Raw genomic sequence first — 26,424 nt, forward strand, 5'->3', positions numbered from 1 at the left:
TCTAATACTTGTGATGTATTTATATGAATAATAATATTAAGATTTGCAATTTAAAAATAAATTAACCTAATTTTCCTTAAAATTCTTACCCCATAATTAAGTAGTTATGCACTTTGATGCCATTATTATGATGTTCTCTTTGATCTATTGCCGTCTGAAAATAATAATAAAAAAATCCGGTAATTAATGGACAAAATCATTACATATATTGTGGAGTGGATGAAAAAAAAAATATACTAAAACAAAACAAAATTCAACTTACGCATATCCAACCCAAAGAAGATTCACAATTGTTGCATAGTAAAATCCTTCCTCTGTGCACGATCAATATGTCGACCTTCTCTTCTTCGACTACTACTTCGTCTGGGAAAAAAAATTCAGTCTCTTCCCCAGCTTCGAGCAGATATTGTGAAGCATCAGCGAATCGATAATACCTCACATCATTTTCATCAATGACATACTAAAATTTGATTAACCAAGTGTAGTATTAGATTAAATTATATATTTATATCATTATATGATTAATAAATCAACAAACTATATAATAAAATAAATTTTAAACCTCATCATAATAATCTTCTTGGTGGCAAATTACATCATTATCGTTCCACACATTGTTTGTAACGTGACAGTTGTTGCAAATGTAGTCGATCATGGGTTCTTTATCGCTCTCACTTTCACTATCATTCTCACTTTCAGGCTTATCATTATTATCATTATTACTAACATCAAGAGTATCATCTTCGGATTGACGACCATCTTCTACTTCGTTTTTGTTATAGTTACCAAGATTGTAATCGCATCCAGAACTCATTGTGTAGTTTGGTACCAGAAGAAATGAGGGTAATGTATATTATTTATATGTGATGTTAAATAAAATTTGCAATTGCTTTTAGGTTATATTTTTTTTGTTGCCTCCAAGATTGACATAAAATCATAAATCTAATGGTTCTGATTTGGCCAACAAAAATGGGGGATGTGTTATATCCAGCAATTATCATCCTAAAAATCACACAAAATTCACTTTTCTTTTCGGTTGAAGTTCACACAATAGTAATTTTATTTTTCTTGTTGAAGTTTACACATAATTATGTAGTTTTTGCCCACAGTTAAAACGTGGGCAATCACTTTTCTACCAACAGTTAGGTTAGTTCTTTTTGTTATTGAAGAGCTATCCATGCAAAAAAAAAAAACTTGGGTGAGTTAGACCAGTAAAAGAATTGTGATGATTGAGGAAGCTAAAGAAAAATTGGAGAAAAGTCTAAATAAAGGGTCCAAATAAGAAATAAGGTCTAAGGCCCATTGTAATTAAAAATTGGGTGCTTCTATAAGTACCAAGCCAAACAGCTTTTAGCGGGCGACTTTATTAGCACCAGGCCCAACAACTCTACCCTCTATTAGAAATAGGCCCAACGACTCTTTCATCTATTAACACCGTCCACATCTGTAAGCAACGGTCCAAATGAGTTAACCCTAACGCCTCCATCTGTTTCTCACAAAACCAAATGAAATTCTCAAATCGAGATTTTCTCTCTCTAATTTTGGGAGTAACCGCACCTTTCCACCCCAAATTACTCATAATCTCACGAATCTCTCTCAAATTTTGCTCTCAATCAATCCATTCATTCTCTAAGTGTTATAATCAACAAATCATTTGGTGAAGACGGATAGTGACGAAAGATGAACATTTTAATTTGCCCTAAAAATCTATCAGACGGACTGGACCAGTCCGAGACGTAAGAGGACCAAACGGATCAGCTGACCCGTGATCTAAGAAGGTCAAATGGATCAGCTAATCCGGAACCTAAGAGGACAAAACGGATCAGCTGATCTGGGGCCTAAGAATATCGATGATTGAACTTTTACTTCTTTTAAAAAGATGATATAACATAGTTGAAAGATGAACATCTCACTCGGATTGATGGTTCCGTTTATTTGAGTGGCCGCCGGTAGGTGTCAATGTCGTTGCTAGAGAATATAGGTAGTAGTGCACAACCTAGGATTTTGGTTTGAAAAAAAAAAAATTCGTTTTGGAAGAAGAAGATAAAAGAAAAAAACGAAGGTGAACTTCACCCCCAAATTAGTTGACCGGGTGCTTATAAAAAACTCGGGTCAATAGTCACTGCCCCGAGCTAACAAAATGGTCGCTCGCTAACAGTCTTTTGGCCGGGTGCCTTTAGAGCCACCCTTAAAAATTGGAAACAAAAATATACTTCTAAAAGCAAATGAAAATCTTATCTAATCTCAAGGCAGTCTAAATTTATTTTAGTACCTTTTTTACCCTTTTATATATTCACTTATTTATCTACTTTTCATCTTTCCTTTTCGTTTGATTATTGATTTTGTCCGTCTCCTAGGATTTAATGGGTGGCCGAAAATTGATCTTTTGGTTTGAGTGGCACGTGAGTTTTGTTATTCTTGTATGTTAAACAAGTGTCTTCTTAGCCACGTATATTACTCCATAGTATTCCACTAACTTTTCTTTTTTGAAAAAATTAACTACGATGTAATGTGCACGATAACTGTCTAAATTAAATCACTAATAAAAGATCCTACAACCCAAAAAATATTGTAAAGAAGATTGGTAAGCAGTTCAAAACTCCTTGTTGCAATTTTTGCATTTTCTTTTGTAATATTTGAACTACTCATGCATGATAGCTCCTTTTGTTGAATCACTTCTCTTAACTTATGTTTATTGGTTTTTCGTTTTACTATACTTATTTAGCTAATACATCAAAGCATCTCGAATGGCATATATTCTCAATTGTCAAATCCTATACTTTTTACCCAAAATTCTTATCTTTGTAAATTGGGATCACTAAATTGTTGAATGACTTATTCCTTATTTACCCTTCATATTATATTATACCCATTAGTACCGAAATATATATATTTCACTCTGAGATGGGCTTCCTTGCTCCTCAAGACCTCAACCAACCAATTCTCAAGGCCGCCAAGCTTCGACTTTCATCTTGTTTGATGGGTGGTTTCATTTTGGTCCTTATGTTGGATCAACCTTTCTTTTTGGGCTTATCTAATTATAATTACTTTGGTCTAACTATCTTTTTTTTATTTTTTGTAAAGAAAATTAGGTACGTGACACTTTCTAATAATATACTAATAAAAGCTTCTAAGCTAATCAAAAGAGTTCTAGTAATACCTCAACTTTTCATGCATGTTAGGTGTTTTTGTGGAATCACTGCTCTACCAACGTTTTTTTTTTTTTTTTTTTTTTTTTTTTTTTTTTTTTTTTGAGGGAAAGAAAATCTCATATAAAAGAAACACAAGTTTACATCAATACAAGAAAGACTAAACTTATGAGAGTTAACTGAGAAGGACTAAAAACTAATAATCACGCCACTTTAGGGGGCGAAAGTGTTAATAGCCAATTCATGGGCCACCTGATTGCAATTCCGGGGAGTGTAAAGGATGGTTACGTGTCGGCTGGCCAGTCTTCCACGAAGACATTCGATCTCGTCCATTAATCTCCAGGGTACCTCTGCATCAACGGATGTGAGTAACTCGACCAAAACCCTACTGTCGCCCTCCAATATATATTCCCTCAAACTCATTTCATCAGCTAGGTCGCACCCCAACTGAAACCCTAGAAGTTCGCTATGTAGAGGAGAACGTGGTCTGAAGCTGATGCTTTTCGACCCCATTATTACTCCATTGCAATCTCGAGCAACCGCTGCTGCTGAAGCTCTTATCTCAGAGTAAGAACCATCACAGTTGATTTTTATTTGTCCATTTTGAGGCGGGATCCAATAATCTGTTTCATTAGTAAGAATCAAAGAGGAAGAGTTGAGTACAGGGGTTGCGTACCTGAGAGATTCTTTCGTGTTCCACCAACACCTAATCAGATCCGGAGATTTTTGTTGGAACAGGGTTTCATTACGCGTCTTCCACCATTCCCATATCAGATAAGTAAATACAAACCATTCCTTTTCATTCTCTCTGTGTTCAAGAAGAGTTTTTAGATTTGACACTAAACCCTGGTTCATCTGTTGTAGGTATACATTCTCCATGAGTTGAAGTAGATCCTTGAATTTTGGGCATGAACCAAACAGATGATCCATCGTCTCTAATTCATACATGTCACATAATACACAGATCTGAGGTACATTTTGGTTTCTTTTGCCTATGTTGTGTAAAGTAGCCACTCCATTATGGATCAATTTCCATATGAATTGCTGAATCTTTGGTAGCATACCTTTGATATTCCAAAATGCTTTCCAAGGAAAGTTATGAGCATCATCACTTAAAATGGGAAAAGATCTATGTTCTGTGTAGTATGATTTAGTGTTGAAATTTCCATTTTGTGTAGGACACCAAACCAGTCTATCATTTCTGTTGTTATGTGGGATCGAAATCTCCAAGATGGCCTGTACACTTAATTGATCAAAATACCTGTTTATTAGCTCTAGATTCCAGTTAGTTTCATCCTGTAAAATCAAATCAGAGACCCAAAATATGTTATTAGGGAGTTCTTCCCTAAATGTTGGCACTTTATTGGGAGTATTTGGTAGCCAGGGGTCGAATCTAATCTTGACTTTAGTACCACTGCCAATGATCCAAAGAATATTATTTCTCATTGTGTATTTTGTTTTCATTATAGACTGCCAAAAAGGAGAAGTAGAACTAGGAGTCTCAGATGACCAAAAGTCATCATTTCTAAAGTACTTAGATTTTAAGAGCCTCACCCAAACAGCATTTGAATTGGTTAGTAGACGCCAAGTCATTTTAGCAACTAAGGCCTCATTCACAAGTTTAAGATTTCTAATGCCCAAACCTCCTTGGTTCTTGGGAGAACAGATAATCTCCCACTTGATAAAGTGCATCTTTTTATTATTAAGAGAGTGATCCCACCAGAAGCTTTTTTCAGCAAGTTCAAGCTGCTTTATAGTATCATTTGGGATCATCTGATAGCTAAAAGGATAGGTGCAAAAAGAAGCTAAGACAGATTTGATTAGAACTGTTCTACCTGTTTGGGAGATTATTTTTTGTTTCCAACCTGATAAGTGTTTGTTGAATTTCTCCACTAACCATTGATGACTTTTAATGCGATTGCCCGGCTTGAGAATAAGAGCTCCCAGATACTTTGCATGGTCTGATTGGAATGCTGATTGGATGTAAGAGGTAAGTTCGGTCCCAATCGTGTCCCAGTGTTTCTGAAAGATAAAAGTTGGTAATCCATCCGGACCCGGGCTTTTGATCGATCCCATTTCCATCACTACTGCTTTAATTTCTTCACCAGAAGGCACCCTCGAGATGTGGTCCAGATCCGTAGCCGAAATAACCTTATATGCATTTAAAATCTCAATTGGAGGTTGACCCACTGATTCAGCCCTGAATAAATTCTGAAAAAATTCTATGAGTTCATGTGCTATATCTTGTTCATTTGTCAAGTTTTGACCATTTGCTGAAAGTAAACTTAGAATTTGATTTTTCTGTTTTCTCATAGAGGCTGCCATATGGAAGGCTGTAGTATTTCTATCACCATTTTTGACCCAATTCGATCTCGCCCTTTGTTCTGCTTTTGATCTTTGGACCTCTTCCAAAAAAATAATTTGCTCTTGAATAGTACTCTCACAATTAAGCGAGTCTTGAGTTGGAGAAAGGGCTTGAATATCAGTCAACCTTTTTCTAAGAACTTTTAGTCTATTTTTTATCATACCAAAAGCCCTTTTGCTCCAACGTTGAATTGAGTTTTTAACAAATTGCATTTTATTTGGAAGGTCCCCTTCACTTCTTTCCCATTCCGTTTTGAAAGTAGACTCATATTCTTCATGTTTTGTCCAAAAGAGTTCATATCTCGAAATAGTTTTCAGAATCTGACCCTGAACCTTCAGCTTAAGCAAAATAGGTGCGTGATCGCTGTTATATCTAGGCAGATGAAACAACCCTGATTCTGGGAATTCCAGAAGCCAGTTAGCATCACACAAAACTCGATCCAGTCTCTCTCTTGTTAAATGATGTATTGTTTTACTGTTTGTCCAGGTAAACGCTGGTCCGTTGTATCCCAAATCGATGAGATTGGCATCTCTAATAAAATTCTGAAATTGAGACATAAACGGAATATTAGCAGAGCCTCCAGATTTTTCAGAGGGAGAGGAAATTGCATTGAGATCCCCTATACAACAGTACGGATTAGTGATATTATTAATAGTATTTAAAACCAATCTCCAGAAAGGGGATCTATCTTGGACCCTAGGAGGTCCGTAAATACATAACATGTCCCAAGGAATCATGTTATTAGGAGTAGTAATAGTTAGATGACTTAAATTATTAGAGTGGGAGATTACAGAAACATCCCACTCCGGGGACCAGTGTAAGAGTAAACCACCACTTCGGCCAACCGAGGGGACATAATAATAATTAACAAGATTATACTTAGAAAATAAATACAAAGGATTATAGTTAATAATTCTAGTTTCTGAGAGGAATACTAAAGAAGGTCGAATAGCACCAAGGAACTGAGACAATGTATCTTTTGTCGGGGTGTTCCCAAGTCCCCGACAATTCCACGCCAGTACACTCATGGCTCCTGCAGCATTGTGGCTGCCGTGGCCCTTTCTTCAACTGGTGCTGATGTGGATTGTTTTGTCGAGTTTCTAAATTGCTTCCTAATTCGAACTTCTGCCAAGGGCATATCTTCATCTGAGAATCCACTCGTAGTAGGAATATCAACTTGACCCAAATGAGTCGCTGTCGATGAATCTTTATACAGAACATTAGAAATCACAGAGGTAACTCCATTGGCTGTTTGGACTTTGCTCCTTTTAGCCTGAAAAAGACTAGAAATTAAATTACCATAATTAGCCCGGATATTCGGGTGTTTAGCACACACAGATTCCACTCTATTCTCACTATCAACTTCAATATTTAATTCTTAAATTTTGGAATTAACTCCTGACCAAAAGAACCAAGTTCATGGAGCGGATTTCTAGTGGAGAACGGAACTTTAAAGGTTTCAGGATATTTTGGTGTCATTTCCTTAAGGATTCTAGAACGAACTGAATCCGGAAGGTTTTGTTTCAGGAGGTCACCAAAAGCCAAAATAGTAGGGCAAAATTTAATATTGTGCCCCACAAAACCACAGTAAATGCAAAATCGTGGGAGTTTTTCAACCCTAATTTCTATAGATATAAGTTTCGATTGAGATAATTTAAGATTAACTCTAGGTTTAAGGGCCTGTTTAATGCATAAATTAACCCGAACACGTCCAAAGAGACTCCATTTAGTTGCATCTTCCGGTGTTGTTGGAATGTAGGAACCAATCGAGCCCGCTAGTCGATTCACAATAGTACAATTGAGATGACTTGGAGGAATTCCGTGAAGTTGAATCCAAAACCAAACATAATCAAACGAGTGCTCTGTTGGTGAAACCTCCGGTTCACATTGTTGTAAAACCACAAGTTCCTCTTGTATTATCCAAGGAGAACTGTCAATTGCTATATCTAATTCCGACGCCGTCTGAAATTTGATGAGAAACAAATTATCCTTGACTTCCGATATTATGAACTTATTTAGTCCATGTATAATACGGGAAAGGCGATACATTGCCTGGCCTATATCAATTTTCTTAGGACTTTGGAACCAGATAACTCCTTGTTTAATAATATCTGAGTCGCCGGAACTAACATCTCCTCCGTCCACTGTCGGAGGAATATATTCTTCGGTGGTTAATGCTTCAAACTGATTAATAAACTGGTTGTCCGAATTATCCATCGCAAAAACACTAAACAAATAATAGAATACGAATCAAAGAGACTAAATCTCGACTATGAAAGCCCCTAAAGAGCGAGAATGAGAAGATTTAAGACTTGTAAAAGTCCAAATCGAGCAAAAGAGGGTATATATTGGTGGAGAACTGCCAAGATCTGATCGGAAAAGTAGGAAACTGCCTAAAAAATAGTTAGATAACTGCCTAAACTAAAGGAAATACTCCACCAAAGGTGGCGCCGGTGCAAAGAAAAGTTGGAGAGAGAAAATCTCCGCCCGAGAGCAAAATCTCGTAGTTCTCTTTCACTTAAAGATATTTTGGACTATCAACTTCTCTCTACCAACGTTTATTAATTATTGGTTTTACTATTATTACTATTATTTTTTTTTTATGAAATTACCATTACTATTCTTATTAAGCTAATACATTAAAGCATCTCAAATGGCATCTATTCTCAATTTTCAAATCCTATCTTTAAGCAGAACTCTATCTTCGTGGCAAAAAAAAATCACTTATTTACCCTCATATGCATATACCCAATAGTAGAAACTGAAACATATACCTAATAGCAGAACTCTATCTTCGTGGCATAATAATAAAAGCCGCTAATCAAAAGAGTTCTAGATATATACTGTATATTTTTTTCTTCTTCTTCTTTTTTGTGCTTACAAAGAAATTTGCGGAAAAACAAACCAATTGTGGAGTTGTTTAGAGGGAAATTAAACTCATATTAAAGAGAGAAACTCTAATTTGCCAATTTTCAAGAGAGAAAAATATTAGAAAGCCACCTGATTGCTAATACCCATAATATTTTGACAATTTTCAATTAATATAAAATATTACTTGTTTTTCACTTATTATGAGTAATTCTTTATCCCAAATAACCATTTCTATTCTTGCAAATACCATGTTTATCACCTAATTATTTGTCAAGTCAAAAAATGTTAGAGTTAATTTCTATTTGCCCCCTACTTTGTGATCAGCTTCCTTTATGACCCCCTTGTTTTCATAAATTCAAATATGACCTCCCTTTTGTTAACATCGTCAATTAACTTTAGTGGTTAACTCTTTTGTTTCCTTTATTACCTTTTTTACAAAAGAGATTTTGGAAATTCAAATTTGACCCCCTTACAAATATGGGTTGATTCCCAAATAAACTTAACTTCTTTAGAAAAAAATTAGGGACCAAAATAGAATTTCTTTTAAAATACTAAACACACTTCTCTCACCTCCATCTCATCACAGATCTTCCCACGTCATCACTCACCTGCCACCTCACCATCTTCTCCAGCGATGGTCGCCAGCCGAAAAAATTCTAGCGACCATTTTTTTTTCTCTTCTTCTTCTTCTTTCTCTCTCTTCTTTCGTCTGGAAATCAGTGCTCCGGCGAAGGGGTCCTCCTCTTCCCCGGAACTTTAGAGAGAGTAGAAAGGAGGGAGAGAGAATAAAGAAGAAAAAAGAGAGAGAGAAGAAAAAGAAAAAAAAAATAGTAGTCGGAATTTTCCGGCCGGCGACCATCGTCGGAGAAGATAGTGAGGTGGCAGGTGAGTGTTGACGTGGGCAGATTAGTGATGAGATGGAGGTGAGAGAAGTGTGTTTAGTATTTTTAAAAGAAATTCTATTTTGGTCCCTAATTTTTTTCTAAACAAGTTAAGATTATTTGGGAACCAATTCATATTTATTTGTAAGGGGGTCAAATTTGAATTTCCAAAAACTCTTTTATAAAAGGGTAATAATGGAAACAAAAAGACTAACCATAAGAATTGACTGACTGTGTTAAGAAAAAGAGACCATATTTGAATTTACGGAAAAAAGGAGGCCATAAAGGAAGCTGGTCACAAAGTACGGGGGGAGGGGGCAAATAGGAATTAACTCAAAATGTTAATACCATAATGCATATACATCACGGTAAATTATAGTATGTTATGACATTATTATAATCAAGCAAGGAGGAACTTCAATATGACTATTATTTACCCTCGAGATTTAAATTTCATTAAAATGATCAATACCATCCGAATAATAATTAGAAAAAAAAGGTGCATGGAAACAAACTGGAAATTGCAACTTAATTCATAAACTAAAATCATGTTTTTGTGTTTTAATAAAAAATTCTCATCTTCTACATTGCATGACAAAGGAAGAACTTAAATCTGAAAAACAAAATACAACTATCCGTCAGGGAAGTAGACAACGGACACATTATCGTTAAAACAAGAACAACAGAAAGCACTACTTCATTAGGGCATTAATTTTTATTTTATCAAATCAGTGAAATGAGATCTACAATAAACTTTTAACAGTGAACTCCCCTACAAATATAAATATGTCATACAAAAAATAAGTCATGCAGTTTACTATTTATCAGAAGGGCTGGTCCTTTTTCGCTACTATTGTTGTTTGTACTAACATTAACATTATGTAAGAAATGAAATGGCTATTTTAACAAAAAACGAAAAGGAAAAAAGAAAAGAAATACCTTTTTGATGGATGGGGACAGCAAACTCTAATTTGATAGTTGTTCGGTATCTTCACCTCTTTCACTCACTTGCCTAGAGTGAGACCACTTTCTCGTGTTTTCCCCCTTATCACTTTCATGGACTTAGGCTTCATAATTCCATGGAGACTACCCTCCTGTGGATTTCGGGAAAGGACCATAACTCTCCAATAAGCACCATATATATAATATATATATATATATATATATATATATATATATTATATATGTGTGTGTGTGTGTGTGTGAGTAAATGTAAATTCGAATTAGAAGAGTGAACTAAACCCATAAAACTATATCAGTCATGCATCAAGAGGGGACAAAAAAAAAAACCTTGTTGGAATTCTTCTTCTTAGTTCTCTTCATCTCCCTTCTCTTCGTGATCAAGTCAGATTTCTGCAAAACTCAATCACATATATCAATAAACACCCAAGGGACCATGATGTGAATCGAGAAAGTAAATTTAATTTCATCTTTAATTGCTTAATGACTTGGTATAAAATTTAGGTAGTTTCCTTACTAAAATGTAATTAGAATTATGAATTATTATTTTGTTTCTCATGATTTTCGAATGTACAGGGCATAAATTGTTGTTTTTAAGTATCTTTTACGCGGGACTAGGCTTAGTCGCTACTAATCATATTTACACGGGACGAGTCAGATAATATAAATCAAGGAATGAAATTTCGGTTTCGGTACAAATTCTGGTCGGCCCAAAAGTGGAAACATTTCGTAGAAATGTTCCGGTCAGTGTGGAAATCTTATAAATCTACAGAAATGATAAAAATATAATGCAATTACGTATAACAAGATTATTAAACAATAATGAAGCATAAAATGATGTTTAACAATATCTATTAGTTTGAAGAGTATTAACAATTACACAGTTACTTCCGGGGGTAAATTGAATAACTTTCTGGCTAGAACACCCAAAAGATAACATTCTTACTGATAATAGTTAATAGTTCACAAAATAGTTTGAGAAGGTACCGTCAATCACACAGTTATATCAGGAGCGATACTAAGATATTATTAGGCAGTTAAGTGAAAGCGTAAATCATTCAAATAGATTTAGAAACCATGAAAAACATAACATAATAATAAAGAGAGATCTAAGAGAAATGAAGATGATGAAGGAAGTGATATGTTTCTAGTAATTAGTTTTTTCGATTTTTTTTCTTGATTTCTACTATGTCGGTCAAAGTTGCCCTCATGTCAGTGGAAATTTCGATATTTCCAACAATTTCGGTCGAAACTATGCAGGAAATAGTTGTAAGTGTTATTTCGTGCACCTAATCTCATTTTAGGGAACGTTTCGCGAAGAGAATGCATACCCTGATAAATATATTATATATTTTGTGTATATATACAGATGTATTTACATACCCTGAAGAGAATGCATACCCTGATAAATATACGTAAAAACAAGATTTACATGTCAAATTTGAGTTTTAATGGCTCAAATTTGTCAAAAATAAAATAAAATCAGTTCATATAGACATTAAAGCATAAATCTAATCACAAACTTGCTTCAAACATTAATAAACTAAAATAACAAGATTTACATGTCAAATTAGGGTTTTATTGGCTCAAATCAGCCAAGAAAAACAACAAAACCTGTTCATATAGACACTAAATTCATCCCTAATAAGCATACATATAATTATAAACAAGTTTTACAACATTAATGAAGTATGGAACACTAAAAAATAACATTTATTTGAGTTTTTAAATAAAAAAAATAAACAACATCTTCATTCTAGACAGAAAAAGAGTTGGACTGAATTCCTTCCGACTAGTTTCTTATGAACTAGTCGACTCGGCTGAGTTGGGACTGAGGACTACTCGGCGGGTAATCCAAGCATTCAGGGGCTTTTCATACATTGGTTTTGCATAAAGTTATCTATATAAAGAGCTCCTAGGACGAATTTAAGTTAGAGAAGTTGAAGGATGAGTTACCTTCAGCCCTAATGAGTGAAACTGACATTTATCTTTATTTTCCAGCATTATAAATAGGTTATTTCAGTTTTATTCACATGTTTCGGAATTTTTTTGAATTCTAGTTGAAGTTAGGTACTTTCCAACGAGTTTACATGAGACCATTAACAAACTTTATGAGTAACAGACATGTATTTTTCCAATTATTAGGATATTATAATGATCAAACTGAGTTACCCAAACGCTTGGAGGCACGAGTCTTGCTCCATGGTAGGCTGATTCCCTAAGTTTTTTAACCGACTCCCTTAGTTTTTCAATATTTGATTCACGTTTCCCCTCCAAGAACACTTCGTATAGAATCATCAATTGTTTTGCAATCTGAAAAAGAGAAACCGCGAGAATTATAATAGCGAAAGCAATGAAATGTACACAAATACCAAATGGATTTGAAAATGGTTCTCGTCAATGAAGTTATGCATGTAACACGCATAGAGTTAACATATACATGCAGTTGAGTCATACCTGGATCCCACCCGGTGTGCGTCCCTTAAAGATATGTCTGTTTCTATCTTGGAGATAAGTCGATAACTTGGCAACACTGATATCTACATCCAAATGAACCTCAACAAGAGTCAATTCCTAAACTAGCTATGAGAGGAAATAAAAAGAGAGAAACATTTCTTTCTTGTAGAGATTAACTTAGAAGTTGAAGTGTCACTTTTCACTTTTATTTGAAAAAAAAAACACTCAGGCTCGACCATTAGTCAGTCTCGAGTCGAGACCGACAACTTAGCATCTTTCTAAGAACACAGTATGATCAAGTGTTTTTTTAAAACCTCAATGGTTTAAATCAAAAGTATAGCCATCAATTAATGAATTGAGAAACATAACCTTTTGAATCCATGAACCAATAGAAGACATCAGTGTAATAGTTGTTCATTTTTTCAGATTCAACCCACCAAAGGTGAGTTCTAACATACTTCATTACATATCCATAATCCATCCCAGCACTAATTGCTCCTGACTCCTGAAGTAAAGTCCATTTGGAGATAACAAAAGAGACTCCTTCTGCAAACAACTCTTCTTCTGTTTTTTCTTCTTCTTGTATCTTCAATGGTAGAACCATATTAATATCATCATCTTCTATTTTAACAGAATTCATGAAAGCTTCTTCAAATCCCATCTCATGTTTTAACTTGATACTTGTCTCGTCCATTCAAAAAGATAAGCAATAATTCTGTGAAAAAAACCCATAAAAATTAGAATTTTGTAATACCCAAAAACATCAATTTAATACTCTATATGTTTTCCAAGTTTGTTTCTATATCCAAATAAATAATGACTTTCCACATATTCCTAAACCTAAACATCAATTAAAAATCCCATGAAAATTAGGGTTTATGTATTACACCAATTGTAAATACAGAAATGTGTGCATTCCCTTACAATAACTCTTTTCAAAATTAATAACCACTCTAATGAAAATTAGGGTTTATATATATATATATAAGAGGATTTACTACATATATTATTCAATTAAAAAGTGTTTATACAACACACAGTAAATTAGGGTTCAATTAGAAGGTGAGGAAGAAGATAAATACCTTCACTCGATCGGAGTGATGGGGAGTTATTCTCGGAGTAGTTTCCTCTTACCTTAATCTCTTCTACTTCAACGAAAATTAGGGTTTAGTGTTTTAACTACACGATGGGGGGGTTACCTTTTATTAAGAAAGCACGATGGTCGTGTCTCATGTGAGTGAACCACTCCTCTCATTCTGTTTTTCGTTTCTTTTTTTGATGAAAGCTCCTCTCATTCTGTTACAAGGCCATATTGTCATGTTTTCGATTTTTTTTCTTTTTCTTTTTTGAGTATTTCTTAAAAAATCATCTCCAATGCAAAACTCAACTAAGATCTCAAAGATGATGTGATATCTCAAGAGTGAAATCAAGTCTTCGTATATTTCTAAAATAACTAATTAGTTTTTTACAAAAGTAACCATGACACGTGAGTAAAATAAAAGAGTTTAGAGTGTTGCATTGGAGACATACAAGAATTGAGGGTCTCTATTTTCGACACCTAGGAGCGAGAATCTTAATTGAAACTTGACAAATAGGACGAATAGAAATTTTTTTGAGTTTTGCATTGGAGATGCTCTAACAACATATATGTATGTATGGACTTCATTGAGACAACTTTGTTATGGATCTTATATTTTTCCCATTTATCCCGCTAACTACCACTATTATTTTTAAGCAACAAATGAGTTAAAATGATTCTTTTTTTGGCATAAATGATTTTAATTGTAACCCCACAAGGTTCCCACTGCTACCTACATGCGCGGTAGATCCCTCTTGGCTAACGTCGTTGTGGTTTTATTACGTCCTGATTTTACGAGTAAAGTGTTTTCGAGCATTCTCGGCTGCAATGAGCATCCAAGGCTTGTAAACGTATTTGCTGCATTGTAACGTCGTATATTTGATTGGAATGAGGACGAAAGATGATCATTTCCTTAGTATAATCTTTTTAGAGCTAAAGGTGGCTCTAAGAGACTCTGGAGACGTATTTTACCTTGCAAGCAACATGTTCCAAATTTTGGTCTAACAATAAATGACCTCACCAATCTTTCGTCAATCCAATGTAAAGACTGACAATGAGGACAAACTATGTCCATTGCACCGAGGAAATGACGTTCATTCGAGTGTCGGGAGATGTTTGGGGTAACACTAGGTATTGAATTGTCATCACTATTTGGACTTAAATTTAATTCAGGGGCGACCGATGATAGTTCATTAATTCCATTCCCATGTTCTGAATTTGGAAGATTATGCACAGTCGGCACCTCTTCAGGAATATCATTATTAACATGAAAATCTGTTATCATCTATAAGAAATAAGAAAAAGTTTATAATTACATGTAACTAACGTGCATGCCATAAATTGTGATAATTCAAAATTACAAATTGATATATGTGTTTTCAATTTTAAGTTAAAACCTCTTCAAAAGTTTCGTTCTTGATATAAGCTCGGGAAGTTAGTACAGATGCTTCGTTTGGTTCACGAATTGTCAAGGAAAATGGTTTCTACTTTGTAAGATTTCTCTTTCACGTCATCTTTGTTGGGATAATGTGTGCGGTGATAACAGAATATCCTACCAAAATGTTTGAATGTAAATTAACTCACATCATATATATTGTGTAATATTAAACAAAATAAATTAAATTAAATTCATTGTAGTTAATCCTTACATCAGAATCTGTTGTTTTTCTTTTTTCCTTTCTCTTCTCGTGTAAATCTTTTAATTCTATGTGGAAATTGACCAGACATAGTATAAACATTCCTAATTTCTTGAGGAACTTGACCAGACGTAGTACAAACAAATAAATTTGAGAGCTGGCAACAGTCAAAATTGAACCAGTTAAACCAATAACTAAAATATTAATAGCTAAAGAGTGAGTGAGAGAGACTGAAAGGGGGAAAGAGGGAGGGGGAGATAGAGTGATGTTTATACTTATATTTGCACGTGTTTCATTTCTTTCTGTTAGTGGACTCAGCTGTTCAGAATCGGAAGTCATTTACTTAAGATTTTATTACACCTAAGCAAGAGAGAAATCTAACTCTTAAGCAAGAGGAAAAAAAAGAGCAACTTTAACTGAATGAAAAGAAAAAACAGTCAAACTAATACACAAATTAGAAAACTAATGTGAATAATCTAACCTAGATCAAACGAAATAACGGCCGATGTAAGTATAAATAAACAACCGACTCAATTAATAGACCTGGATGAAAGAGAAAAAAATGAGCAACTTTCATCGAAGATGTTTGTTTCTTCATCCTCTTTCCTCAAATCTCCTTGTACTAAATCCTTTGTTCTCTAGATCCCCAAGAAAATTATAGGCTACTGTGCATTGTTGGGTGCTAAGGAAGATTATGGATTTATATAACTTGAGAAAGATATTTGATTGCTAGATAACTTAATAGTTTTTTACTCATTTTTCTACCTTGTTTTTTGCTTGATCAACAACATTACAAAACACCTCTATTTATAGTAGAGGATTTAGCTCATCTAGCAAAGCCTAGAAACTTCCACATTGGAACTTACAAGTCATAGTCTAAGCTTATCTCTAGTCTAAACTTATCTCTAGTCAAACTTCTCTAGACCCATCTATCTTGAAGACCGCCACAACTCATTTACTCCCCTCTAGATTATTCTAACACACTTAGAAATTACAAATTTCATTTTTTAACACCCCTTCTTAATTTGTAATTTGCATGTGGTTCTTGAACTTGAGAAATTTTTCCGTTGTAATAGCTTTTGTGAAGATGTCGGCCCATTGCTCATTGGTGTTGACAAATTGAAGTTGAATTTCTTCTTGTTGTACCAAATTGCGAATGAAATTATGACGAAGTTCAATATGCTTTGTGCAGTTGTGAAAAACCGGATTTTTTGTCATTGCTATTGCGGACATAATATCGCAATAGATAGTTGTCGGACCTAGTTCCTTTTGAAATAAATCTTCTAGAATTCTCCTTATCCAAACGACTTCACATGATGCATCGGTAGCGGCAATATACTCAGCCTCCGCGGATGATAAAGCAATAGTCTTTTGCTTTTTTGATGCCCAAGCAATAACTTTAGATCCCAACTTAAAAACATATCCGGATGTACTTTTCTTATCAGCAAGAGAACCAGCCCAATCACTGTCAGTAAAACCGACTAATTTGTTTTCATCTTCAGTCACATATTTTATTCCATGGTTTTTTGTTCCTTGAATATAGCGTAAAATACGCTTGGCAGCGGCAAAGTGAATTTTACTCGGCTCACTCATGAATCTAGAGATGAGACTGACGGGATAAACAATATCTAGCCTTGTATTTGTAAGATAAATAAGAGACCTAACCAGACTTCGATAAATTTTAGGATCGACCTTAGGTGCTCCGTCATTTAATTGCAATTTTTCATTTACACCAATAGGTGTAGAAACAGACTTGCAATTTGACATTTGAAATCTTTTTAATAGGTCTTCAACATATTTCTCTTGGGAAATAAGGATTTCTCCTTTTGATTGACGAACTTGAATTCCGAGAAAGTATTTCATGAGACCCAAATCTGTCATCTCATATTCCTTCATCATGGATTTCTTGAATTCTTCAACCATCCTTAGATTTTTCCCTGTAAAAATTAGATCATCTATATAATAAAACAGAAAGGAAATCGATGACTAGGACAAACATCCTTTTTTAATTATACATATTGTCTAGAAGCCCTTCTCAAAATTTAAAATATTGTCCTTCGTAGAAATAAAGTTACCTATTGAAAAAACAATATCCTTTCTTTTTTATAAATAAAAATTCTAATTTAAGAAAAAAAAGAAACAAAATAAATTTCAAGGGTTAAAAAAAGAAATGAAAATCTCTCTCAATAAAATAATAACTAATTTAAGAGAAAATAAATTAGAAAATAATAATGATTAAAAATCTCTCTCTCTCAATAAAATATAACAATAAATTTCGTAACATTTGATTGATACAAGTGTGCGTGCCCTAGGACACGGGATATACCCTAGTCTACATATAAACAGACAATTAGAAAATTATTTCCTTCTTTCTTCCAGAGCCGGCCTAGGCCCAGAGCTTTGGGCCCCAAATGAGAAAGGCCCCTCTTTAGTATTTATGAGCACCTCACGTCTGATAATAGGAAGAAGGGAAGCACCAGTTGTGGGTGGGCCCTAAACCACGTTAGAATAGTCAAAGTGCCAAACCTAGTTAATTATTTTGGTTGAACTCAAATAATTTACCTTTTTAGCCTACATGCAAATAAAATCTTCCATTCGTTCTCTTTAAATTCTATATCTTTTTCCCCCATTTGTTTTCTTTCACTGTGTTGTTTTCCTCATTCTTCATTTTTTTTGTTCTAATTCCTACTCTTATTTAAGTTACTCTATTATTTTCTTTGAGTTCTAATTACATTCTTTATTTTATTTTTGAGATTTTATTTATTTATCTACTAATGTCTGTTTTTATTTGTTTATGTCGGTAGAACTTCATTTTATATAACAGATAAGTCAGACGGTAATTAATATAGTTACGTTATGTTTTTTAAATACAATTTTTGTCGTGTTAAGATATCTTAAATAAATATGATTGTGCCATTTTAATTTTTTTTTTTAGTTTTTCTATTTAAAGGTTATTTATCAGTAATACACTTAATTTATTCTACTGAAATTTAAAGTTGTACGAAAATATATGCATAAATCCCAAACATGTCGTATGAAAATAAAACAAAAAAAATTGGTTCACAGTAATACACTTAATTTGTTCTACTGAAATTTAAAGTTGTACGAAAATATATGCACTAATAAAAAACGAGCATCATTTTATGAAGTTTTGGCAAATTTTCTCACGATTAATAAAATGATGCTCGTTTTTTATTAGTGCGTGAGGGCCTCAATATTTTTGTCCGCTTTAGGCCTCATAAACAGTTGGGCCACCCCTGCTTTCTTCACATATAAAGATGGTTAACTTTTGCTTTTGTGAAAATTATTTTGCTGAAAATATCCGTCAATTTTACCATTCCATGCTCGGGGGGCTTGTTTTAAGCCATATAAGGCTTTCTTTAGTCTGTGTACTTTATTTTCTTCTCCTTTTATTTTGTATCCTTCCGGCTGCTCAACATAAACTTCTTCTTCCAATTCTCCATTTAAAAATGCTGATTTAACATCAAGTTGAAAAACTTGTAATTTCATTTGAGCGGCTAATGCAAGAACAATTCTGATTGTCTCCATTCTTACTATCGGAGCAAATGTTTCATTAAAGTCAATACCGGTTGTTGAGAATAACCCTTTGCAACTAGACGAGCCTTATGTTTTTTAATTGATCCATCTTCATCAAATTTGGTCTTGTAGATCCATTTTAATCCAACAACATCTTTTTCTTTTGGAGGATCTACAAGTTTCCAAGTTTGATTTTTTTTCTATAGTTGTCAATTCTTTATTCATGGCATTTCTCCATACTTCTTCTTTTTCTGCTTCTTTGAAATTTTGTGGTTCATAAGTGAAGAAAGAAAACTCACATGATTCGTAGATATCATATAGAGAACGTGTCTTTCTCGGAGGTGATTCGGAATCCGAAGAATCCTCATCAAAATTTGGAGAATTTTCAACTCCTCCATTTTCAGAAATTTGTGGCATCTCAGATAAATTTGATGAAGGAGAACTTTGATCTTCTTAACAATCATTAATTTGGAAAAAATCAGATTTATTTTCAATTTGAGAAGAACTTTCTCCCCATTCCCAAGATTTCATCTCATCAAAAATAACATCTCGAGAAATTACCAATTTATTAGAGATGGGATCAAGAAGACGATAACCTTTGGATTCATTACTATAACCAATGAAGGTGAATTTCTCACCCTTCTCATCAAATTTTTCTTTTCTCAAAGGAATGTGAGAATATGCCAGACAACCAAAAATTTTGAAAAAATCTACTTGAGGTTTTTTCCCATGCCAAGCTTCATATGGAGTAATATTTTGAACTGCTTTTGTCGGAGACCGATTTAATAAGAATACCGATGTATTTACTGCCTCAACCCATAGATTATTTGGAAGCCCTTTCCCCTTCAACATGCTTCGAGCCATTTCTGCAATTGTCCGATTCTTCCTTTCGTCCACACCATTTTGTTGTGGACTATAACGAACTGTGAGCTCTCTTTTAATTCCTTTTTCTTTGCAATAATCCATGACGGGTTTATAAATGAATTCTCCACCTCGGTCAGTTCTGAGAGTCTTCAATTTTTGCCACTTTGTCTTTCTACAAGAGTCAAAAATTCTAGAAAAAAACCAAATGCTTTTGATTTTTGCTCAAGAAAATAAATCCACATCTTTCTTGTATAATCATCAACAAATAAGAGAAAATATCTCTTATTACTAAGTGAAGGTGTTTTAGTCGGTCCAAAAATATCAGCATGTACCAATTCAAGTGGTGCACGGGCTCTTGAAGAGACTTTTGGAAAAGGAAGCCTATGCATTTTTCCGTAAATACACCCTTCACAAATTTCATCATTTTTTGAGATGTAAGGAAGACCAACCACCATATCTTTCTCTTTTAATAATTTCAACCCTCTATAATTCAAATGACCATATCTCAAATGCCAAATATGAGCCATATCAACTTTACTTTTGAATGAAACGTTCTCACATTTTGGCATAATAAGATAGAAAACATTATTTGAAGTCATTTGGACAGCGGCCACAATAAGATTTGTTCTTTTATCAACAATCTCACATTCTCCATTGTCAAAATGAAGAGAGTAATTTTTCCTCATGAGTTGCCCAACACTTAAGAGATTTTGGGGTTATACCGGGAACATAAAGAACATCACTAATAAATTTATCACCTTTATTTGTAGCTACTGCAATCACACCTTTTCCTCCGCAAGGTTTTAATTTTCCATCACCAAGCTTTACTTAAGTAGAAACATTTTTTTCAAGTTCTACAAATAATCTCTATTTCCAGTCATATAATGGCTACATCCGCTGTCCAAATACCAAATATCCGATGAGGGTGTTTCTACATTCATGCAAGAAAATAACTGTGCTTCTTGTTTTTCTTTTGTTAAATTAGCTTCACTTTTTCCTTTTTGAAACCAACAATCTCTTTGAGAATGATTCGAAATTTTGCATTCGGTGCATTTAAACCGACATTCCTTAGATTCATGACCAACTTTTTTGCAATAGAAACAATAAGGAGCAGAATTTTCTTGAGAATTTTTTGTGTTGACGAGCTTCCCTCGATTGTGTTCTTTTCCTTGAGATTTGAAAGAACCTTGTCCTTCTTGATGTTTTTCAAAATAATTTCTTTTTTGAAAAAACTTACTTCCTATTTTTTGTTGTTTTGAAATATTAATCTTTGATTGAAATGCTTGCTCCACCGGACTACTTTGATATCTATTGATTCTACTTTCATGAGCTCCAAGAAAACTAATTATTTCATAAAAAGAGAGAGAAGATAAATCTTTAGATTCTTCAATTGCGGCTACAACATGATCGAATTTTTGCGGTAAACTTCGAGGAATTTTTGGCACGATTTTTTTATCTTCGATAGTAACTCCAAGACTTCTAATTTTGTTAATAAGTTCTGTAACACGAGATGAAAAAAGTTAAATATTTTCACTCTCCTTCATTCCCAAATTATCAAATTCTTTCCACAATGATTGAAGCTTAATAACAATAACTTTTTCGGAACCTTGAAATTCCTTTTTCAAAATATCCCATGCAATTTTAGCTTTAGTTGCACCCATAATTCTATGAAAGATCGATTTACTAACCCCTTGTTGGATGTATTGCAATGCTTTTGCATCCTTTTTAATTAACTCTTTCAATTGAGCTATTGTTTTGCCTTCTTCTTAATAACCTTCATCAACTAATTCCCATAAATCTTGTGATACATAAATTGTCCTCATTTGCATTCTCCAATAATCATAGTGTTTTCCATCAAAAATTAGTATGGAATTAGGTGAAAGATTGAAGGTGGAATTTGAAGATGGTGTTGACATTTCTTCATGAGATTGAAATAGATAAAGGGGATAATTGGCTCTAGATACCAAATTTGTTGGGTGCTAAGGAAGATTAGGGATTTATATAACTTGAGAAAGATATTTGATCAACAACATTACAAAACACCTCTATTTATAGTAGAGGATTTAGCTCATCTAGCAAACCCTACAGACTTCCACATTGGAACTTACAAGTAATAGTCTAAGCTTAGCTCTAGTCTAAACTTATCTCTAGTCAAACTTCTCTAGACCCATCTATCTTGAAGACCACCACAACTCATTTACTCCCCTCTAGATTTTTCTAACACACTTAGAAATTACAAATTACATTTTTTAACATGCATTGCTCTTCCGGCTGCCTCTTATTGTAATCGGTCAGTCCCGGCTGCCTCTTATTGTAATCGGTCAGTCCCGGCAGCCTAATAGATTCTCTTTCAAGTTGTTATCCTTCAAAACCCAGTGTCCCTTTTGCTCCTTCTAAATCCCTCTTTTATTACTAGAAAGTGGCTATAGGATCACCCCAAATCTTCCATCATCCTTTGTTATTTTGATAAGGAAGTAAAACTTTACCTCTCCTAACCAAAAAAAATGAGGGATTGGGCTGGACGTCCAAAACGAGGCCCAAAATGGGCTGGACGTCCACGGTTGCCCATAAATAAACGAGAGGTCCAATTTGTCAAAGTCCTAAGTTGAAGAAGGGATTCAAGTTTTTTTGAAGAAAAAATCTACAAGATTTTAAGAAGGGATTCAAGTCTGTTTGAAGAAAAAATCTACAAGTTTGTGAAGGGATTCAAGTAGGTTTTACTTCTATCTCATCCCCGTAAACTTGTTTGATAAAAGTTTGTTTGATAAAAGTTTTTTGAAACCCTAAAATTTGTGAATGATCTTTCATTTTTTGACGCAGATATGGTGAAAAGTAACAATACAACGAAGAAATCAAAGGGTGTGACTATCAAAGAACCAACTTCCACCAGAGCTATATCAGAAAAGGAAAGACCTATAGCAGAAATTCTGGCTAGAAGAACTAGTCCAAGAAAGAAGAAGGTATGTAACTGAAAAAAAATAATTTGTTTTTTATTCTTGAAAATATTTTGTCTTACTGTGATTTGGATTTGTCTAGTGTTAATGGGAATAATATTTTGCACAGTAAATTGTTTTATTCCTGGTAAATAATTTTGTTTACTGTAAAATGTTTTGTTCCTTGAAAATATTTTATTGTACTGAAATTATTTTGTTCCAAGTGATAGGGATTTGTTCAGGGGAATAATGTTTTGTACAGTAAATTGTTTTATTCCTGGTAAATCATTTTGTATACTGTCAAATGTTTTGTTCCTTGAAAATGTTTTTTGTTTCTGGTAAAGATGACAATGCATTTGAAGTGTCTGTTGTAATGTGTGACACAACAGTCTTTCCTGGTTGGTAATTTTTTACAGGTTGAAACTACTGAGAGCATTGAAGTAAAAGACAATGCAAAAGGCAAGAGAAAAGCTGCACCGGAAAGAGAAGAAAGCAGCAAAAAAAAGAAAGGAAAGAAATAAAAAACTGAAGTTGGAAGCTCAACAGGTGAACGGAAAAATAGACCACCCAACCTTGCAGCACTGGTGCCGAAGGCTTACAAGTATGCCCTTCGAAATACATGGAGACAATTGAAGACCACTTATCCAAAGATGGCGACTAGACAGAAAGAGTTGTTAGCCGCTACTCCATTCAAAAATTTGGTGATGGCTTTTGTTGAAGACAAAATAGATTGGGATAACATAAACAAACCCAACAAGGCTATCTTTGAAATTCTCTGCCTCTATTCTAGTTCGACAAAAAGGTTTACATTGGCGGGGAAAGAAATGCAAGTGAAACCTGAAGATGTGGCCCTAATTCTAGGTATGTCATTGTCAAGAGAGGTGAGAGAAATCTTCCCTAAAAATAAATCACTAAAGCAGCCAGAAATAGATTTCTGTATGAAGTACTTCGGTGAAATCCCTGGATCGGTATCATGCATACAAATATCCAATGCCCTGAGAATTGCTGTCAACGGAGAGGTAGATGACATTGATGTGATCAGGCTGATCATCATGTCTATTTCTGCAAATGTTTTATTTGCTCCGCTATTAGGTTACGCGATTCTAGTGCGTATTCTATTCAACTTGCAAACAATGGAATCAATTCAAACTTTGTGTTGGCCAACAGCAGTGCACTCATACCTAATCGATCGAATCAATAAGTACCCCAACGACCCACTGAAAGCTTCAGGGTGCCTTGTATTACTTCCTGTGAGTATGTTTTTTATCATTTAAATTCAAACTTAACTTCATGTGTCTCATACTCTATGTTTTCTATAGTTGTGGTTTTGCGAGCATACTCTATGTTTTGATCGAGAAGAGAGGTTTAGGGATGAGGTGCCTAGGATCGTGAGGTGGTCTTTGACGAATATAGATGATACATTTGACCAGAAGCTTGCAAATCTTACTGCAGAACAGGTATACATTTGATCAGTGTTAATGGGAAACTGTTTTATTCTGGTAAATAAAAAATGAACCTTTAAATTGTTTTGTTCTTTGTAAATAAAAATATTTCCTAGTAAATGTTTAGTTCCTGGTAAATAAATTCGTTTATTGTACATTAAATCAGGTTAGTGAATCATTTGTGTACCCACCAAATGATCAAGAAAAAGAGTTGCTGTCAGCCCCAAAGAACACAGAAGTGGTAGATGAATTGCTTCTCAAGATTGAATAGCTACAAAAAGAAAATGCTGAACTTAAAGAAAAACTGCGAGAAGCGTGCGAGGATAGGGATGATTCTTACAAAGCATATTCAACACTCCTTCAAACCTTTTTAGTTCCTGTAGAAGAACAGGTTAGAGGAGAAGATGGCCTGATCAAGGTTGTGGATAATGTAGAGGAGCTACACGCACAGAGGCGTAAGGGAAAGAGTAAGATGGAAGATCCAAAAGATGGAGAGAAAGAGAAAAAAGAGAAACAGAAGAAAGAGGAGAAAGGGAAGACGGAGGAGAAAGAGAAAGACGAGAAAGATGAGGGGGAAAAGGGTGTAGAAAAAGATGATGAAGAGGGAGAAGAAGATGATGAAGGAGAAGAAAGTGAGGATGAGGGTATAGAAAAAGATGATGAGGAAGATGATGAGAAAGATGATGATGAGGAACAAGATGATGACAGTGACGAAGATGAAAAAGAGAAAGATGGAAGCGAGGATGGAAGTGGCAAAGAGGAGAAGGAGAAAGAGGAGAAAGATGAAAGGGAGGAAAAGAAAAATGATCAGAGTAATAAGTATCAACTTAAAGACAGTGACGAAGATGATAGCGATGGCAATGAAGATGGTAATGAAATAGTTTCTATTTTATTTTATATTCTCAGGAAATATTATTCTTTTTCCGTTTTATTTTTTATTCTGAGAAAGTATAATAACTATGCTAAATGATGAAGGCGATGAGGGAAATGAAGAAAAGAAAGGCAAGCTGAATGATGAAGGCGATGCTGAGATGGATGATGAGGATGAGGTTCGAATCAATTTGTCAAGTGAGGAACCAGAGTGGGTGGATGATGCTATTGAAAAAGAGATGCCTTACAAGAGAGGTAATGTTGGTAAATTATGTGGTGAAATAATTAAAGTTTCCGAGTTTGTTAAAACATTATTTTTCTGAATATACATTATTTAACAGAGAGTATGAAGGATGATACCAATGATTTCCCAAGTTTTAATCTTAACTTTGGGACGCAAATTATTGTATGGACTCCACCACCACAGCCGGTCATGGAGAAGAAGGGAGATGAGGTTTGTAAAACAGTTGAAGAGAATTTCTCCGATATTGCAGAAATGGGGAGAGCATCGGTGGAACAAGTATCCAAAAACTTGGATCATGTTGGAACAAGTAGAAAAATTACATCACCGCACGTCAGCCCCCCAAAACGAGTAGTATCGAAGACACAGAAAGGGTCAATTACTAAACCAACATCTCTTATCAAAAGGGTAAAGGATAATCCCAGAACACGAAAATAAACATCCAAAGCAGCAGCTGCCATTAAATTCCCGGTGATTGATATAGAGTCGATAACAATGAAGAAACAAGTGAAAGAACCAATAAGTAACTGGAAAAAGGGAGGGTTATGGCCCTACGTCCAAGAGAAAGAAAAATCACTACCGCTAGAATTCATGACATACGGGTGGACAAGGTAAATAACTCATTAACTGGTAAATAATTAAATGTTTGGTAAACAAAAAAATGTATGGTAAACAATTTGTGTAGTAAATGTATATCTTTATGGAAAATAATTGTGTGTCTGGATTGGATTCTATGTACATCCTCGAAGTGTGGAACAAGGACAAAGAACATTGCCTGAAAGCCAAAGATTTGGATGAACTTATGATGAATCGGGGATGTGACTCGCAAATCATAGACTGGTTTGAGGACCACCTTGCACAGGACGTCAGAGACGTGAACAAAGAAGTTATTTTCCTATCTTCATTACTTTTTGTAAGTTTCCTTGTCAAACATATAATTAATTTTTAAATGGTGTTGAGTAAATAGTAGTCTAAAATATATAACGATTTGCAGACCTTGATCAAACAAGAGCGGAGTCAGGCAAGTATTGAGGCCAATTTAAATCAGCGGCTGGAAGCGCAATACATCAAAGATCATACTACAACGTTGTATGCGCCACTGAATACTCCGTACACAGATGAATCATTCGAGGGTCATC

The 26,424-nt window shown here is 34.4% G+C and overlaps 2 protein-coding genes across 2 annotated transcripts; both read right to left on the bottom strand.

Moving 5' to 3' along the window:
• Positions 1–9,698: 9,698 nt before the first annotated feature.
• Positions 9,699–14,031, bottom strand: LOC147568153 (uncharacterized). Its single transcript, XM_086654584.1, has 7 exons — positions 13,766–14,031; positions 13,053–13,398; positions 12,684–12,766; positions 12,399–12,539; positions 10,557–10,619; positions 10,206–10,360; positions 9,699–9,879 (listed from the first exon to the last, which is right to left on the bottom strand). The coding sequence occupies exons 2-6, from the start codon at positions 13,375–13,377 to the stop codon at positions 10,271–10,273; spliced, it is 702 nt and encodes a 233-aa protein (XP_086510710.1). The 5' UTR covers positions 13,378–13,398; positions 13,766–14,031; the 3' UTR covers positions 9,699–9,879; positions 10,206–10,270.
• A 643-nt stretch (positions 14,032–14,674) lies between these two features.
• LOC147568154 (uncharacterized) lies at positions 14,675–19,901 on the bottom strand. The gene is made up of 4 exons (XM_086659111.1): positions 19,532–19,901; positions 19,235–19,387; positions 16,545–17,335; positions 14,675–15,046 (listed from the first exon to the last, which is right to left on the bottom strand). The coding sequence occupies exons 1-4, from the start codon at positions 19,899–19,901 to the stop codon at positions 14,675–14,677; spliced, it is 1,686 nt and encodes a 561-aa protein (XP_086515237.1).
• Positions 19,902–26,424: the final 6,523 nt, after the last annotated feature.

This window comes from Eschscholzia californica, unplaced genomic scaffold, assembly GCF_041429995.1.
Source record: "Eschscholzia californica isolate CP2 unplaced genomic scaffold, dmEscCali1.0.p SCAF_1, whole genome shotgun sequence".
Lineage (NCBI taxonomy): Eukaryota > Viridiplantae > Streptophyta > Magnoliopsida > Ranunculales > Papaveraceae > Eschscholzia > Eschscholzia californica.